The following is an 18810-nucleotide window of genomic DNA, read 5'->3' as shown; positions in this document are numbered from 1 at the left end:
GTACTGTCCTTTAAAAAGGTAGAGTAATACTCTTAGCACCATCCACATCTAGAAGAGGATGGTAACTCACCAAATATACAAACATATCTTGAGAAAAGGTGTATAGTCAGAATGATCAGTGTTGCTTGCTTGGACAATTATTCTGTGGGAAAGTCCAGGAAAAGGCACTTATTGAGTGAATGTTGGCAATGCCCTTCTGAGACAATTGGGGGGTTTGCGATTTGATTTCTGTACAGGTTCACCTAGGTGAAATAATGTGCTGACTGTATGACCTCTAAGTAGTTGGTCCCTCTAACAGTCATTTCTAATTGTAAATTAGTAGATAGACTTTTGATTCAGGGAAGGAAAGTGTTTATCCTCTGGATTTGACTGCTTTGATTAGTATATCAGCATTTTCTCATTGCAAGTGAAATTGACATAATTTTTGTAAATCAGGTCCATGGGGTTTGGCTATTATGAGTCTACATAAAGATGGATCCACTTTGGAAGTATTGTCAAAATTGTTTCCATGCCTTCCAGGTTGAGGGCAGTCAGAGTCCTCTGTGTGGTGATTTCACCAAGGAAAATACCTCTGTCCTTTACTTCCTTTGGAAATCAGCTTGCTGGACTTTTTAGTGATGACATTAATAATGACACACTACAAGTGTTCAGTTACTAAAATCTGAACATTCATCTTATGGATAATTCTATCCACAGGATAGCCATTCTTTTGCCTCCTTTCTTTTTATCTTATATATAATATAGTTTTAACTTGGGTTCTGTAGCAATAAGTAAATTATTCAGGTGGAGACTTCATCTGTCTCCTGTGGTTCCAGTGCTGAACTCACCAATAGACATTTGATGACATGATCCAAAAATTACATAAATTATTGAAGAGCTGAAAGCTGCATAAGAGACACTTAGAGGAGGAATCAGTTGCCTTGCCAGCAAACCAAACGTCAGTACTGAAAAGCAAGATAATTTAAGTAAGAAAAAGTAACATAGCATTAAAAAGTCACCTTAAATAAAAATTGCAAATAATATTTAAAATAAAATAAAACGATCATGTGTACAGCTGACTGTGGTAATAGTATTCCTTGGTATGCAGCTCTTAATTAGCACCTTTTATAACTAGCTTCTCCTATTTTACCACACGCTTTTTATACCTCAATTCTAAATCATAGGTTTAAATATGCTAATTGTGGAAAGCAAACATCAGAACAATAAGGCCTTTAATTCCAACAGCTCAGAAGCAGCCCCACACCCACCCCCAGTCTGGAAAGTTCAAGAAGGCCCTGGAAATCCTTCAGGTCTGAAGATAAACCTGCAGACCAAGGGAGGAATCACACTTAACTGACTTGACTCGAAGTTGGAATGTGTTGTCTCTCTTCCATATACCAATCACTGAAGTCTTTTCTTTCAGCTCCTTCTTCAATACTTTCTTTTCTCAGAAGCACCATGAAAATTTGGAAATTTTAAAGCAAATGGATTAACATGCATGGTGTCATCCTTTGATGTCTCAAGCCTATATTCTTGCCCTGAGAGACTCTCTTCAACTTACAACACTAGCGCGCTCATGTGAATTCAGTTGAGTCCAGTGAGTTGATTCATTATCTTTGACAAGCAAGGCTCTTTTTTTTCTTATAGGAAAGTTCAAACTTATAAAAATAGAGTATAATGAATTCCCAGGTACTATTATCCTCTTCAAGAATGGTCAATTCATGGCCAATCTTATTTCATTTATGCTCCCACTCCTCTACCACTTCATATTATTTTTAAGCAAATCCAATCCATTAAATCATTTTGTCTGTTGTATTTCAGTACATAAGAAGACCCTTTGTTAATTTAACTACAGTATCATCATCATACCTAAGAAATTATCATTCCTTAACACTATCAAACATCCAGCCCATGTTCTAATTTCCCTGCTTGTCTCACAAGTGATTTTTGTGGAAAAAGCCTGTAAGTTTAGCTACAATGGCTAATTGGTATTCAAGACCTTGTGAGATCCTCACCTGTTAAGTGTGGGATAGATATAGTTACTTGCTTCTCATAAACAGACTACAACAAAAATGATAGGGTGTCACTTCTAAGATTAGGTTGCAAGAACACTGGTTTCTGTCTTGACTCTTCCGTGGTGCTCTATCTCCTTCATTCAGGTCACTGTCAGAGTGTGTGGCCTATACGATCACACTGGTCTCAGAACGCTGGTCTCAGAAGGCCCCACCCTTTGGCTTAATATTTTACTCAACCACCTTGAAATTCTGGTTAATTTTTTGACTAGGGGCCCTGCATTTCATTTTGCATGGGGTCCTACATGTCATTGGTCCTGCCAGCTGCCATGTTGTAAGGATCCTCAAGCAACCCAAGGAGAGGCCCTTATGGCAACAAACCCAGGCCTTCCAGCAGAAAGATGAATGAGCCTAGACGCTGATACTTCAGCCTCAGTAGAACCTTGAGATAACTGACAATTTGACTACAACTTCATGAAAGGCATTGAGCTAGAGGTATGGTGGGTTTTGGGGTGATTTAAAAAAAAACTTTGCTGTTATATGTTGTAGTTCTTTTACATTCTGTGTGTTTATATCAGGACTCAAATAAAGTCTTCACATTAGTTGATAAGTCTCTTAAATCTTTTGTAATTTATAGGTTCCTTTTCTACATTTTTTTTTTCCTAAGCAGTTTTCTGTTGATTGTAGGAACTGAAAATCTGCTCAAATTAATTTAAGCAAAATAGGAAGTGCATTAAAAGACTATAAAGGGCAATTGGGCCTCACCAGAGACTAGAAACAGAATTAAAAAGGCATCAGGATCCAAGGTAGGTACTTCCTCCACCTCCCCTTTTTTTTCCCCACACATTTGCATGGTCTCCTCTCTGTTTCCAGTGTGGGGCTATTAGGAAAAGTATTGTTAAGAATATTCTTGTACATTCTGGCGCATAGATATGGAAAAACCTGGAGATTATACCTTGGGATATTTACCAGAAAATGCCAGACTGTTTTCCACTTGGTCATACAATTTATATTGCCCTCAGGATTGTGTGACAATTCCTATCACCCACATCTTCATTAGCATGATACTGTCAGATTTTTAATTTTAGTGTGTTTGAGTTAGTGTGTAGCTCATTTTAATTTCAACTTTAACTTCACTGAATACCAATAATGTTGCTCAACCTTGCCAAGTCGTTTCCTTACAGACTTGTAGGGATCTATATGTGTGTATATATATGTATGTATGTATGTATATGTGTATGCATGTGTATGTGTGTGTGTGTGTGTATAGAAAGTAGATTAAGTCTGGTTAAGTTGATGTGTTGCAAATGTTTCTCCCACCTTGTTTTATTTTCTCCCATCTTGGTTTGTTTTTCAATCTGATGTCTTTGAATGAACAGAAGCTCTTAATTTTTACTTATTTTATCAGTCTTTTCCTTTTAGGCTAGTGTTTTTTGTGTCTTGCTTAAGAAATCATTTTTACTTCAAGATCATGAAGTTATTCTATATGTTTCCCAAAAATGTTTGTTGCTTTACTTTTCACATTTAGGTCTTTAATCTATCAGAATAGCTTTTTATAAGAGGTAGGGTTCTAAAATTTTCTTCATGATGTTTCACATGAATTATTAAAAAGCCTATTTCCATAGGGACACATGTGATATATAAACCACATAACTTTTACATGTGTATATCTAGTCTGTTCCATTGGCCTAATGGTCTGTCTTTGAGATACACTGTTAATTACTTTTTCATAATTAGTTTAGTGACTGTTTTAATTAATTTAGTAATCCCCATTATATTGTGACATATAACATACAACTATAAAGTGCATTAAAATAAATGTTGAGATTAATACATATTTATGAAACAAACAACCATGTTACCATGCTTGATTGCAGCTCCATATCTCCCCACTGAGGTATTTGTTATTTTGACTTTTGTGATAATTTTTGCTTTGCTTTTTAAATATATATATATATATATATATATATATATATATATACATACACACACACTGGTGTGTATATATCCTTAAACAATAAAGTTTAGTTTGGCTCACTTTTAGATTTTATAATAATGGAATTATACTGTACACAATTTTTGTTTTTGCTTCTTTCACTTAATGTTATGTATAGAAGTCTTCATGTTGCAGTGAGTTGCTTAAGATTGTTTTCCCTCTGTGAATTCCAATATGTGAATATATGAATATTTATCCTTTCTACTGTCACTGGACATTATCTTAAATGTTACAATGTTATAGTAAGCCTTGATAGCTGGAGAAGCAAGTCCACCCATTTTGTTGTTCTTCAAAAGGACTAATTTTTAGCAACTCTTGACTTTTTGCACTTACACATTACATTTTAAAATCAGTTTATAACATTCCATTAAAAAAATCTGTTGGGATTTACATTAAGATTGTAATGAATCTATAAATCTATTTTGAGATAACTGAGATCTTTAAATACTGAGTCTTCTAGTCCATGAATATGTTATCTTTCAGTGAATTTAGATCCTTACTAATACTAGCGTGATTTCAATATATGGGTCTTACACATCTTTTCTGAGTTTTGTTATAATTTATTTCATACTTATCATGCTTTAGTAAATGATATCTTTAAATCAATTTTCACTTTATGTTTCCACAGGTATATAGGATTATCGTTGAATTTTCTGTTTTGATTTTGTGTCCAGAAACCTTGACAAAATCTTTTTAATTTTATTAGTTTTTTTGTAGGTTATTTTGAATTCTCTACATAAAAAAATCATCCATGAATAAGTTTTATTTCTACCTTTACAATCTTTGTGGCTTATATTTCTTTTTCTTGCTTTAATACACTTGCCTTTGAGTTCCAGTATAATATTTAAGAGCCCTTATTTACTCTTGTCAAGCACCATGTAGCTTGAATAGAAAGTCTTTTGAAAAGCAGAGTTTCAAATAACCTATCAAAATATAGGGAAGGTAAGAATTACATGGTAACAGCCTGAGACTGTTGTCTAGTGTCAGTTAAGTTTGGACTGTGGAGAAATAGAGGGAAACCAAGTTTCCAAACTTTCAATGCCTTAAAAAATTTTTAAATTTTGAACTAATTTTAAACTTACAGAAAAGTTACAAAAATAATGGATTCCGTATATCCTTGACCTAGGCTCCACTAATGTTAATATTTACATCATTATAATTTTCAAAATCAGGAAATTAGCCTTGGAAATTAACTAAAGACTATTTATATCCCATTAGTTCTCTCACTAACTTACTTTCTCTATTCTGTACTCCATCCAAAGTCCCACATTCTATTTAGTTCTTAGTCCTGCAATCTGCAATAGTTTCTGTCTTTATTTGTCTTTCTTGACTCTGACACTTTTTAAAAAATTGTTTAGGTAACATTGATTTACATAGCTATATATGATTCATAGACATAAGATCACATTTCCTCACTGTATGTTATCATACCACACCCACTACCAATGCACTTCTGTCAAATACCCTTTCTCTTAGATTTCCTTGTGATTGTGCTAATGCTATACAGTTTTGGTGAGAATACCAGAAAAGATAGTGTGTTCTTGTTAAGACATCATATCATAGGATTTGTGATATCCCACATGTGTTCTTGCTGATGATGATATATTGGATTTAACACTTGCTAAAATTGGTTTCTCCCAGGTTCTTTACTGTAAAATGGTAGAGCAGTTAATCACTATCATGAGGAAGATACTTTGAAACTATGCAAATCCCATTACATGGTTTGCAAATGTTCAACTAATTTAAACATCTGTTAGTAGAGTTAATTATTATGGTGGTATTTCCCTAGCAGTGATTTTCTGTTTTCTTTTACATTGATAAGTCAAGACTCCACTGTAAGGAAAATATAGTACCTTTTAAGTAAGGTCTTCACCTTTTAAGAAAAATTAAGTTGGGGAGAAGAAGGATTAAGGTCAAAATAAGGAGGGTGCAATTGTATGGGGAATAGAACCAAAATGAAAATGCATACATTGTGCAAAAATAAAAAATGATGTAAGAATTATATAAAATATTTTTTAAAAAGTTGTTAGGTGCTATTAATTCAAATGTAAGTATTATTTATACTACAAATTATTTCATTATTCACACTCCTTAAAATAATACATAATCCCTTAGTCAGTTTGTAAGAGTTGCTTGGGTTCATTCATATAGTTACATAATCATTGTTATTCAGCAAATATTTTGTGTACCTATTATGTGTTAGGTACTGTGTTGTATGCTAGGTACATTTACACATCTGGATGCCATTCTTGTTTTGGTACTAAATTATGCTGATTACTTGATAATTTAGCATTGAGATATCCCCAAATTTTGACCATAAACAAACACCTTTGATAAAATGGGAGTCAGTAGAGTACTCATAATTAAAGTAAAAGTGCCAAGAGTTCAGGTCTCTCACTACAGTACCATAGGAATGCCCGAGAGACATTCTGATACTACTCTGGAAGTGAATGTACTCACACATTGAATCGTTTCAGTTTGCAGTTGCCATGTGGAAATTTTCAAAGGTACTCCTATATTCTGGGAATGCAAGAATATGTCTACAATATCTACAAAAATCCTACAGTTAATAGTGAAAGATTTAATGCTTTCCTCCAAAGATCAGGGACTCTACAGGATTCTTAAAACTGATAAATGAGTTGCAGGTTACTATGTGAACACACAACAGTCAATTGCATTTCTATATTCAAACAATGAGCAATTTAGAAGCCAAATGTATTTTTAATTATCATATACACTGTTTCCTCCAGAATGAAATACCTAGTTTAAATCTAACACAATATGTATAACATCTGTATGCTGAAAACCATAAAGGCTAATGAAAGAAATAAAAGACCTAAATAAATGTAAAGATATAATGTGCTCATGGATTAGAAACTCAAAATCAGTCCTCCTCAAAGTGGACTGTGGAATTAATGCAACAATTATCAAAAATCTCAGTAGGATTTTCTTGTAGGTATAGATATGCTTTTTCTAAAATTTATATGAGAATATAACAAACAATTCTGAAAAAGAGAAAAGTTTGAGAAACCCAACTATGCAATTTTAAGACTCATTATAAAGTCTTAGGCAAGACATGATATTGGCAAAAGGATAGACACATAGATCAATGGAACAAAACAGAGAGTTTAGAAATAGACTCACAAAATTGTTATTGCATCTTTGACAAAAGTACAAAGATACTCTTCTTTAAAAATTATGTTTAAAATACAACCAAAAAATAAACCTTAACCTAAACCTCACAATTTATATAAAGATTAACTCAAAACGGATTGCAAATCTAAATGTAAAACATAAAACTGTAAGATTTTTAGAGGGAAACATAGGGCAAAATCTTTGTGACCAAGGGGTTAGGTGAAGAGTTCTTATATGTGATAGAAAAGCATAATCCATAAAAGCAAAATGATATGTAAATTGAACTTTATCAAAATTAAAACCTTTTGCTTTGGCAAAGACACTATCAAGAGAATGAAAAGGTAAGTTAAAGATTGAAAGAAAATATTTGCAAATCACTTTTATGACATAGGACCTAAATCCTCAGTATGTAAAGAATTCCTTTTAAAAATGTACTTATCTTTATTTTTAATTACTTTATTTTCTTACATCATTGTTAATATTTGGACAGTACTTGATTTCTACCATCTGTGTTCCTGAATAAGTAATGAATTTTAAAAAATTAACAATAAGAAAATAAAATTACAATTAAAATATAGGCAAAGGCAATGATGGGTGATTGAATAAAAAAGATATGGTATATACACAGTGGAATACTGCTCAGAGATTTTATAAAAAGATGAAATTTTGCAATTTGTGGTACCATTGATGGAAGTAGAGGGAATTATGCCAAGTGAAATAAGTCAGAAGGAAAAAGACAATAGTGAATGATTTCACTCATATGTGGAATATGAAAAAAACAAAGCAAAGGAAAAGACAGAATCAAAACCAAAACAGGGCCTCCCTGGTGGCACGAGGGGTTCAGCACCTCTCTATGAAGCAATCCGCAGCCTCTGCAGCACAAGTTTGATCCCTGGCCAGCCAGGAAGCAACCCACATGGTGCAGCAGACTCTCCTGACACGCCCACTGCTCCCCTCAGCAGTGTACTTTGGTCAATCTGCTTGTTCTGTTCCCCACTGTCTCTGGTGGATCCTCTCATCCCCCGCATCTCTGGCCTCTACCCCAGCTCTTGTATGCATAAATAAATAAATCTTTAAACAAAACAAAACAAACCCAACCCTTGAATCTGACTGTAGAACTGCAGTTACCACATAAAGAGGGACATATGGGGCCTCCCTCATGGCCTATGGGTTAAGCCTCCGTGTTATCACTGCTATGGCCTGAGTTCAATCCCCCGCCAGGTAGCAAACCCCCATATGACACTGCAGACCTCTCCTGTTTTGCCTACTTCTCCCCTTAGCTATGTATTTTGGTAAATCCACCTGTTCTTCACCCCACTCAGTCTCTATTGAATCCTCTCATCCCCTGAACCTCTGGCCTACACCCTGGTTCTTCTATGCAAAAAATAAACATGCAAAAAATAAACAAAAATGCAAAAAATAAACATTAAAAAAAAGAGGGACATAGAAGCAAAGAGTGGAAGGGGTTCAGTAGCCTGTGGGGAGGGCTATTGGTACTTTGGTGGTGGGCATGGTGTGGCAACATGCATTTGAAGGGACGTGAACCTGCACTATCAAAACATACACAATATTGTAAACCAGAGTTACCTTAGTAGAAAACTAGACAAAGCACTTGAGTGGGCACTTCACCAAAGAAGACAGTAAATAAAATACAAAAAAATTCAACCTTATTTGCCATTAGGGAAATATAAATTAAAACCATGATGATAAACCACTACATATGATATACAAGTACATACCTCTTAGAATGGCTAAAATAAAAGATACTAAAAAACAGACTTCATTGAAATTAAAGATCTTGCTCTATCAATACTCTGTTAAGAGGAGGAAAAGACAAGCTACAGACTAGGAGAAAATATTTGCAAAATGCAAAAGACTAGTATATAGGCTATATAAAGAGCTCTCAAAAGTAAAAACACAAACAGTCCAATTAGAACATGGGCAAAAAGCAGGAAGAACATTTCATGAAAATACACAGATGGGAACTTAGCACATGAAAAGATGTTAAGCATCATTAGTCATTAGAGAAATGCAAACATTTAACCACAATGAGATAGCACTGTATACCTATCAGAATGGTTAAAATAAAAAAAATAGTGCCAACACCATATGCTAGTTGTGATACTGAGCAAACTAGATCACTTGAAGATTGTTGTTAAGGATGTAAAATGTCACAGCCTCTCTGGATAACAACTTGGCAGTTTCTTTAAAAAGTAAGCATGCAACTACTTATATAAACCAACAATTATACTCTTAGACAGTTATCCTAGAAAAATGAGGACATGTTCATTAATCCATGCATGAACATACATAGTAGCTATATTTTTGACAGCCCTAGACTGCAAATAATCCAGATGTTCTTCAGGGGTGAGTGTTTAAACTGTGGTATATCCAGACCATAGAGTACTATTCCGCAATAAAAAGGAGTGAACTCCTCATGTTGGTCAATGACCAACAGCATGTATGATCATGGTCCTCACACATAGTCTATGTGCATAGTTGGTTATTCCATCTAAGTTTATGTAAGTACATGATAACATTTGTTCAGTGATGAAATGACCTAATGATGCATTTCTCAGAACATAACACCATCATTAAGCAACCCATATATATATATATATATATATATATATATATATATATATACACCAGGTAAAATTCCAGAGATTTAGATGAGTAAAAAAAAAAATTAGCCCCAAAGGTTTACTTACTTATGATTCCATTTATATAACCTCCTTGAAGGGACAAAATTATAGAAATGAAGAATAGATTGTGGTTGCCAGGAATTAGGGAGGGGATAGGAGGTGAATGGAGATGGCTATTACAAGGCAACATGAGGGATCCTTGTGGTGGAAATGTTCTGTATCAACATTAATATCCTGGCTATGAAATTGAACTACAGTTTTGTGAATGGTTTCCATTGGGTAAACTAGTTAAAGTGTATAAGGGATCTCTTTGTAGTTTCTTACAAATGCATATGAATCTATAATTATCTCAAAATTTAAAAATACTGACAATATTAAGTTTTGACAAAGGTGTGGAGGAACATGTGTTCTTATACACTTGTATTATTTCCACTCTGGAAAACAGTTTGGCAGTTTCTTAAAAAGTGAAATATACACTTACCATGACAAACAAAACCGCTCCTGGTTTACCTTGTAGAAATGAAAACTATGTATATGACACAAAAACCTGTACACACACAAAAACCTGTACATGAATGTTCATAGCAATTTTATTTATGATAGCCAGAAACTGGAAACAAAGTGCCCATTAAATAAGTGTTGGATAAACATACTGTGCCATACAGTGGAATATGACTCAGCAATAAAAAAGAACAAACTATACATATAATAATATATGTATAGTTACATATAACAATTTGCATTAATTTCAAAGACATAATGCTGAATTTAAGAAAAACCAACCTTCAAAAGTTACACACTGTATGAGTCCATTTAGATGGTATTCTCAAAAAGACAGACCTATGGTGATGCAGAGCAGATCCAGTAGTTGCCAGAGGTTAGATTTGAAAGGAGGATGTGATTAAAAAGGAATGGCTTAAGACAGTTGTGGGGCTCATGAAGCTGTTGTGTATCTTGATTGTAATGGTGGTTACACAAATCTAAATTTGTGTTTAAATTCATAGAACAGTATACCAATAGAAAAAAAAATGTCAGTTTTACTATATGATGATTATCTGTAAAAAGAGATCTCTTTCCCCCTAGCTAACAGCTCTGTGTCAATGTTGAGTTTCAACTACCACCTGCTCCTTTGATTGGTCTCTTTTGTGTTTTGTACAACCTGTATAATCATAAGTTTCAATCTTGCCAGGCATAGTGGCACCTTAGAATAATGAAATGGAGGTGTTTAAAGACTATGTAGGGGATTGCGAACTACTGTTAGTGAAGGATTAAAAATCTCTCCACTTGTTCTGTAGATAAATTTAATCTTGGGGTATCTTTCTAGCTTTATTTCTTTAGAAACCTGGTAATGATGAAATGTCAGTTGTGTTACAAGTCAACACTGGTTATGATAAAAGTGAGCACAATTACTATACCCTGTCTGGACCAAGAGGATTGTGAATGAAAGAAAAATATCCTGTAGGAAATTCTAGCTTTGGGCTCCTCCGAGCTCAACAATTCTGTAGTTGGACATATTGCTTATGGAAGCAACACTTTGGGGATTTCCAAAAGATGTTGGTTCCTATTTGGGAACGCAGACTTCCAAAGCCCAGAATGCTCTGTGTGATCTTATTGTCTTATATCTGAAGTGCCACCTGGAAGTCCAAAGAGGAACCCTTTGACTGCAGTGCGTGTGACTTGTAGACGAGATGACTGTGCTGTTTCCTTTCCTTCACTTTTCTAAGAAAAACCAATGCCAAGTGAGGTCTATTGTGTTCTTGTGAGTATGAAATGACTAATTAAACAAATGATGGCCTTAAGTGGGAATTGCAAATACTGTTAAAATTATTCAGGGGATTAAACTGAGTCTCTTGGAGCTAGCTTAGAAGAGTTAGGAATCTGGCAGGTAAGGGAACAAATGGAATTCCCTTTTTTTCTATTCATCTAGCACAACATAATTGTGTGTTCTGGGCGAGTGGTTAAGGTCTTATATACTGTCTGTGGGTGAAAAGACTTTATATCTTCCTTACCTTGGGGAACTTGCACAAGGCCAACATTTAAACCAGCAAGTAAATCTCCAAGAAGCCAGTCCTTGAATCGGTAGAAACATACCCACTCTAGGAAGGGAAAGAGTGTAAGCATGCATCTTAGGAACTTGGGCGATGAGCAGCTGTGAGAAAGAACAGAGATTTGATTAGGTTCTTCAAGAAAATGCCCACCTAGACAAGAAAAGGCACAGTTCATAATTCTCCTCCCCATACAGCAGTGTTTCTTGTCCATACTATTAACACTTTGACACATTAGACTAGAAATTTCTTTGTTGGTGAGTTGTCCTGTACATTACAGGATGTTTAGCAGCATCCCTGGTCTCTATCCACTAGATGCCAATTGCACTCCCTCCCCCAGTTGTGATAACCAAAAGTGTTTCCAGATATTGCCAAATATTTCTTGGGAACAAAATTGCCTTCAGTCTGAGAACCAGCACTGTGTGTATGACAAGAACTAAGCCTTGTAAGTCCAGCATAAGAATAAGGTAAAAATGAGGCACAGTGGGGTTAGATAGGTTAAATATAGATCTGTGTTTTTACAGGATGTTTGGTAAGAATGAAACCTACTAATTTTCCAATAGAAAAACAGACATTTCTGTTTTCTCCCAGTAAGGTCTGTTTTTTTGAGATGTGGTTGCAGGGGCAGTTAACACATTCACATCTTTCCCATATTCTAGAATTTTTACCAGACATTAACTTTATGTGGCTTTGTCCCGTCATATGTCAAAATTTATAGAAAATATAGAATATGGAGTCATGCTTGAGTTAGTCATGTAAAGAAAAGGCAGTAAAATAAGGTGTATTTTTAAATTTTTTTTTAAAGATGTATTTATTTATGCATACAAAAACTGGGGTACAGGCCAGAAGTGTGTGGGGGGCGGGTAAGAGGATTCACCAGAGACAGAGAGGGCAACAGAATAGGCAGATCGACTGAAATACACTGCTGAGGGGAGCAGCGGGTGAATCAGGAGAGGTCTGCTTTGCCATGTGGGTAGCTCCCTGCCCAGGTATTGAACTTGTGCTGCAGTGGCTGCAGATAGCTTCATAGGTTGCATCTTAACCCCTTGCGCTACCAGGGAGGCCCAAAATAAGATTTTATTATCCTTTAACTCAGTGGCTATCAACCAGAAGCAGTTTTGCTCCCCAGGGAACATTTGGTGATGTCTGAAGCCATTTTTTATTATCACGACAGGCATCTAATAGGAAAAGACCAGCGATGCTGATAAATGCACATTAGAGCTTTCTGAAAGAGACAATTTTCTGATTCAAAATGTCATCATACTGAGATTGAGAAAATCTACTATAATCTTTAGATCTCCTGAAACAGCAGAATCATCATTAATCAATCATCAGTTAATCAATTAGTAAAACTAATTTGGTTTTCAATTGCTTTTTGCTATTTCCAATTTAGTATGAACTGAAAGCAAAGAGTATGAAGATTTTTCATACATGTGTTGGCTAAATACTTGGGATTCAACTACAGCAACTATTATAATTTTAGTGTATGCACGGCCAAAATGTGTGCTCCGGATATAAGTATTTCACATATGTTTGACTCTCACCACTATGAGCATTATAAACCCTAAGTTAATAAGGGTCAAATAAGTGTGACTTTGCCAAAGTCACAGCAGTTAAGTGTGGGCAGAATTGGTTTGCTATCCACCCTATTTCCTCACTCTTTGTACTGATAGTTGTTAAATTCTGCTCAGGTGCCAGAAGCAAGACCATTGGTTTGGAAGGAATATCACACCGCTATTTTATGAGAGTCCTTCAGTATAAGGCAGATGCACAGTTGTTTTCTCCAGTTATGGCCCTCTATGCAGGAGAGTGGTGCATAGGATTGGGACAACTTATTTCTTCACCTGTTCCAAGTCTCCCCTCCTCTCCATGTGCCACTTGGCAGAAGACCAGTCACCCGAGGGACCCTAGGCAAAGTCATCAAAGCTTTTTAGCATAGAAAAAGATAAAACTGATATAAAAGGATGAAGATCTAATACTGAAAGTAATCAAGTATGTTTGGGGGAAGGGGAAGTTTCAGAGCAATAGCAATTGAAGCTGATGGGGAAACATGGGCATTTCAATGTGAATTTGGATTTACCTAAGGAATCTGCAAGAGGGAATTATAAGAGTTGATGTAAAAGCACAGAGGAGATTTTTACAAGAAAGGAAATATTTGCAATTGCTAAATAAGAGGAAGAAAAGAGATGAGGTTTTCTGCAGAAAAGAAGAGATGCAGTTCAAAGAAATGTATTTTCTCAACTAAAAATACCTCATTTATATAGTGCTTACTATTTGCTAGTTGCTTTAGGAATACTCTAAACCCTCACAATCACTTTATGGGATAGATGCTATTATCACCCCCATTCCACAAGTGATAAAACTGAGGCACAGTAGGTTAGATAGCTTAACTAAGGTCACAGTTGGGATTCCGTCAGCCAATCTGGCTTCTTGTTTTTAACCACTGTGCTGTGCTACCTTTCTGGTTAAAACTCATAAATGGATATAATTTTATGTTTTAAAAATAAGGAATAAGCATTGTTATAAAAACCCACGGGAGGCAGACAGGTCAGGTTTAAGTGGCCACTGCTAGGGCAGGTAGAGGGGTATTAGGCTGAAGTTTCCTTGGTAATATGTTTATATAATAAGGTAAGTCAGGAAAAAGACTATCCTTTTGTAGAGACAAAACCAATGTAGTCCCCAAATGCCTTCAGGGACATGTGTCCCATGACCCATCCTGGAGCAGAGAAAATGAGAGTAGAGAAGCAGGACCAGGTAGAGATATCCATGACCACAATCTGCAAAAGGCAGGCTAAGGATTGAGAAAGCCTTAAAGAGGGGAAGAGCTGGAGTAGGTTGTATAGAGATCGCCCTCTCTTGTTACTCAACACATGCCAATAGTGAGTGATTCAGCAAGAGATGAGTAGGACTAGTAAATTCAGAGGACAACTTAAGTAACTAGGGTTCATACCAAGGTATAGGTCACAAAGCCTTCCTAACCTAAAGTGTATGGGACCCCAAGAAATAGATAGAATAGAACTCATGTGGATATGTGAACAGAGGAAAAATTTTATCTTTATTTTCACTAACCTTCTAATTGAAATTTAGCATTTCCTGCTATTATGATAACAAAGCTCAGTAGTATCAGCAGAATTTTACTTTGTCACCAATATAAATCCCAAATATTTTCCTATGATATTAAAATTGCTGTATATATCTTAAAATTGCTAAAAATACCATTTATTTTCACCACTTGAAATTATTATAGTTACTAGATCCACATTATTAAATAACATAATTTTGGAACTTTTCATATTTTGGTAGTTATATTTCAATGTAACTGTTTTATAAAATTATGTATTTGATGCATTAGAAAATTATTCTGACCAAGATCATTCAATAGGGAAATAGCAGTCTCTTCAGCAAATGGTGCTTGTAAAAATGGGATGTCCATATGGGAAAAGAATTAAGTTGGACCTTTAATTTACACCATGTGCAAAATGGATCAAAGATCTAAATTTAAGAACTAAAACTTTTAGAAAAACACTTTAGGGGGAGTTCTTTATAATCTTGGATTTCGCAATACCTTTTAAATTATGATACCAAGGTCACAGGCAACAAAAGAAAAAAATAGAAAAATCAGATTTCATTAAAATTAAAAATGTGCACCAAATGATACTATCAACAGAGTGAAAAGACAGGCTACAGAAAGGGAAAAAGTATTTACAAATCATACATGTAATCAGGGTTCAGAATTTATAAAGAACCCCAACAACTCTACAACAAAAAGACAACCTAATTTTTAAACAGACACCGAAAATAGACATTTCTCTAAAGAAGACATGCAAATGACCAATAAGCATATGAAAAGATGCTCATCATATTTTATTAGGGAAATGGAAAAAAAAACCCACAATGAGATATACCCTCATACCGACTTAGAATGGCAAAAATCAAAGAAATGGAAAATAACAAATTTTGGACTGACTATGGAAAAATAAGAATCCTTGTATATTGCTAGTGTTAATGTATAATGATGCAGACACTGTGAGAAAGATAAACAGAATTCACATATGATCTAACAATTCCACTTCTAGGAATATACCTAAAAGAATTGGAAACAGAGAGGCAAAAAGGTACTCCTATGCAAATATTTATATAACCGCATTATTCACAAAGCCAAAAGGTGGAAACAACCGGTGTCCATCAACTGGTGGATAAATAAAATCTGATGCATACAATGGAATATCATCAGTCATAAAACAAAATGAAGTACTGTCCATCCATGCTACATCACAGACCAACCTTGAAAACATTATGCTAAATAAAAGAAGCAAGATACAAAAGACAAAAGATAAGTATTGCATTTAAATGAAATCTCTGTAATAGACAATTTCATAGAGACAGAAAGTAGAAGAGAAGTTATCAGGGACTGAGGGGAGGGAGAAATGGGAAATAATTGCTTAATGGGTACACAGTTTCTGTTTGAGGTGGTGAAACATTTTGGGAACAGGTGGTGGTGATGGTTGTACAGCCTTCAGAATGACTTCCATGCTATTTTGTATATCCACAGTGGTTAAAATGGCCAATTTACATACTTTACTGCAATAGGGAAAGTTTAAAGTATTCTGAAAAGAGCTTCATGAGTTTTACCACACTACAAAAACTTCACAGCACAAAAATAGGTTAAGCAGCCCTGGTCACAGTGAGTATCAGAGCCATGGGGATCTGTGTTCATGTTGATGACTACAAGTAGTGGATTCAAGGTGACAGGGATCTCATTCTGTTACCATTTGTTTCTTTAGTCCGCCATGGTTGCTTTTTTGTTGTGGTTGTTGGGGGAATGGTCATCGTGGTACCTGAACAATGTATTTTTTTAGATGAGTTGCAGGATACAAGGTGAAAACACAATAGTCAATTGCATTTCTATATTCAAACAATGAGCAATTTAGAAGCCAAATCTATTTTTCATTATCATTTACACTGTCTCCTCCAGAATGAAATACTTAGTTTAAATCTAACTTAACATCTGTATGCTGAAAACCATAAATTGCTTCTAAATTGCCATTGTTGGGTGGGTCGTCCAAGGTCCTTATGCCTAAGAAGTTGACAATTGTGAAGGTGCTACAACACAGACAAACAAAAAAAGCTGCAGAGAAATTACACAGCAAACTAAGAGTTCTGATGACAGGAATTCAGAGGAGGAAGACAAGAGTCAAATAGGGGCTTGGTACCACTGAGCTTGGTGACCATGGAGGACAGTATACACGCACCGGCACTCAACATGGTGTCTGAAGGTGGTGATGTCGATGTCCAAGTTCCTAGAAGAAATGGTCTTTGTTCTGTGTTGCTGTTGAAAGGTCTCCTCATTATACACATCTCGCTTAACATCATACGTGAAAGAATCTGTCCTTAACTTAGAGTCAAAACTCTGGTTGCTCCTTTCTGCGTGCATCATTTCTGGATGAGTAGAAAGGGGAAATGAAAACAATTAAAAAAAACTTGATTTTTGGCACACATTTATAGAAATGAACTTTCCAGTAATGATGTATTTTATTTGTATAATGCATTGCAGTTTTATAAAATTTTCTCACGCATTGTACAACGTTTATACTCAAAACCACCCTAGAAAGAATGCAAGGTGTCTATTATTCTTACTTTCCAAATGGAGAAACCAATGACCACAACTTTAAACATTCTTGGGTATTTAACAACAGAGTGAGGTCTAGAATGCAAACGTCCTGCTAAAACCCCTAGTTTTATTTTCATTAAATTATGTTGGTGCATTGCAGAGAAATGACAGATGAATGCTAAAAGTGGTCATAATGTGTTGTAACTCCTACTCTAAAATAGAATCCATCATTATCCTTTTTCTCTTTCCTTTGTTTCATAGTATTTACCAGCACCTGATTCAATATTTGTCTCCTTGCCTACCTTGTGTTCCCTCCACTAAAATGTAAGTCCAAGAGGCGATACACTGACTGTTCATGGCTGTATCCCGAGGGCTCAGACTAGACCTGACATTCGGTAGGCCCTTAACAGATATTTATTGAATGACTGTCAAGTAGAAAAAGCAGTTATCCTGTATGATATCAGGAAACTGGGATTCTAGCTTTGGCTGTTTTTCTAGTTAGTATATGATTGGGAGCAAGTTTCTTAGAAACCGAGTTTATTTCCTTGTCCATAAAGTGATGTGGTTGGACCATATGATCTCTAAGGGTCATATTAAGCTTTAAAAAAAAATCTATGTCAGGGCCTCCCCTGGTGGCGCAGCAGTTGAGCGCTGGGCTGCGAAGCTGCCCGCAACCTCTGCAGTGCCCGTTCGATCCCCAGCCACCAGCGAGGGTCCTACATGGCACGCAGACCTCTCCTGCTGCTCGCTGCTCCCCTCAGCAGTGTGTTTCGTCACTCTGCCTGTTCTGTTCCCTGCTCTGGCTCTGGTGAATTCTCTCACCTTCCCGTGCTTCTGACTGTATCCAGGGCTTGTATAAATAAATAAATAAATCTTAAAAAAAAAAAAAAAACTATGTCACCTACTCTTTACAGAAAAAAGAAGGCATTAATGAGGTTGGATATAGATTCATCTCTGGGAGAAAATATAACCATTTTTGACCATCTGTGTTTTTGAATAAGAAAAAAAGCATCAAACTCTAAAATTCTTCACATAAATTGAAAAATGTATTGCATAGCCGGAAAATATATAAGTAAACACTCGAATTATGCAGATCATGCAAACAGTTCTGCAAACAAGTTTTGCAGGTGAGGCTGCAAACAAGTTTAATGTATCAGCAACTTTGTTTTCCTTCATAATGATCATGTATTATCATCACTGGTATTTCTAGAGCACTTACTGTACAGCAAGCACAGCACGAGATTTCTGAGTTTTTTTAAAGAGTTATTTCATTTAATTCCCATAACAGTCCTAGTAAAGATGGTTCTACTTATGGTTTTTTAATTAAATTTATTATTTATATATATTTTACATTACTTTTCATTTTTGTACAATATTTGCTTTTTCC

The 18810-nt window shown here is 35.3% G+C and overlaps 1 protein-coding gene across 1 annotated transcript in view; it reads right to left on the bottom strand.

Moving 5' to 3' along the window:
- SLC26A8 (solute carrier family 26 member 8) overlaps positions 1-17249 on the bottom strand; it is a gene marked incomplete at both ends in the record, with an annotated part of 66274 nt that extends 49025 nt beyond the window's left edge. The window contains 3 exons of the mRNA XM_084259227.1: positions 828-944; positions 11777-11916; positions 17065-17249. Of these exons, the coding sequence (XP_084115353.1) occupies positions 828-944; positions 11777-11916; positions 17065-17249 (442 nt within the window). The remainder of the gene's footprint in view (positions 1-827; positions 945-11776; positions 11917-17064) is intronic.
- Between the last annotated feature and the right edge of the window lie 1561 nt (positions 17250-18810).

The sequence above is a fragment of the Talpa europaea genome, assembly GCF_964194135.1.
Source record: "Talpa europaea genome assembly, chromosome: 2".
NCBI classification, from domain to species: Eukaryota; Metazoa; Chordata; class Mammalia; order Eulipotyphla; family Talpidae; genus Talpa; species Talpa europaea.
Note: the sequence above shows the minus strand (reverse complement) of the source record. Positions and strands in the feature narration are given on the sequence as shown.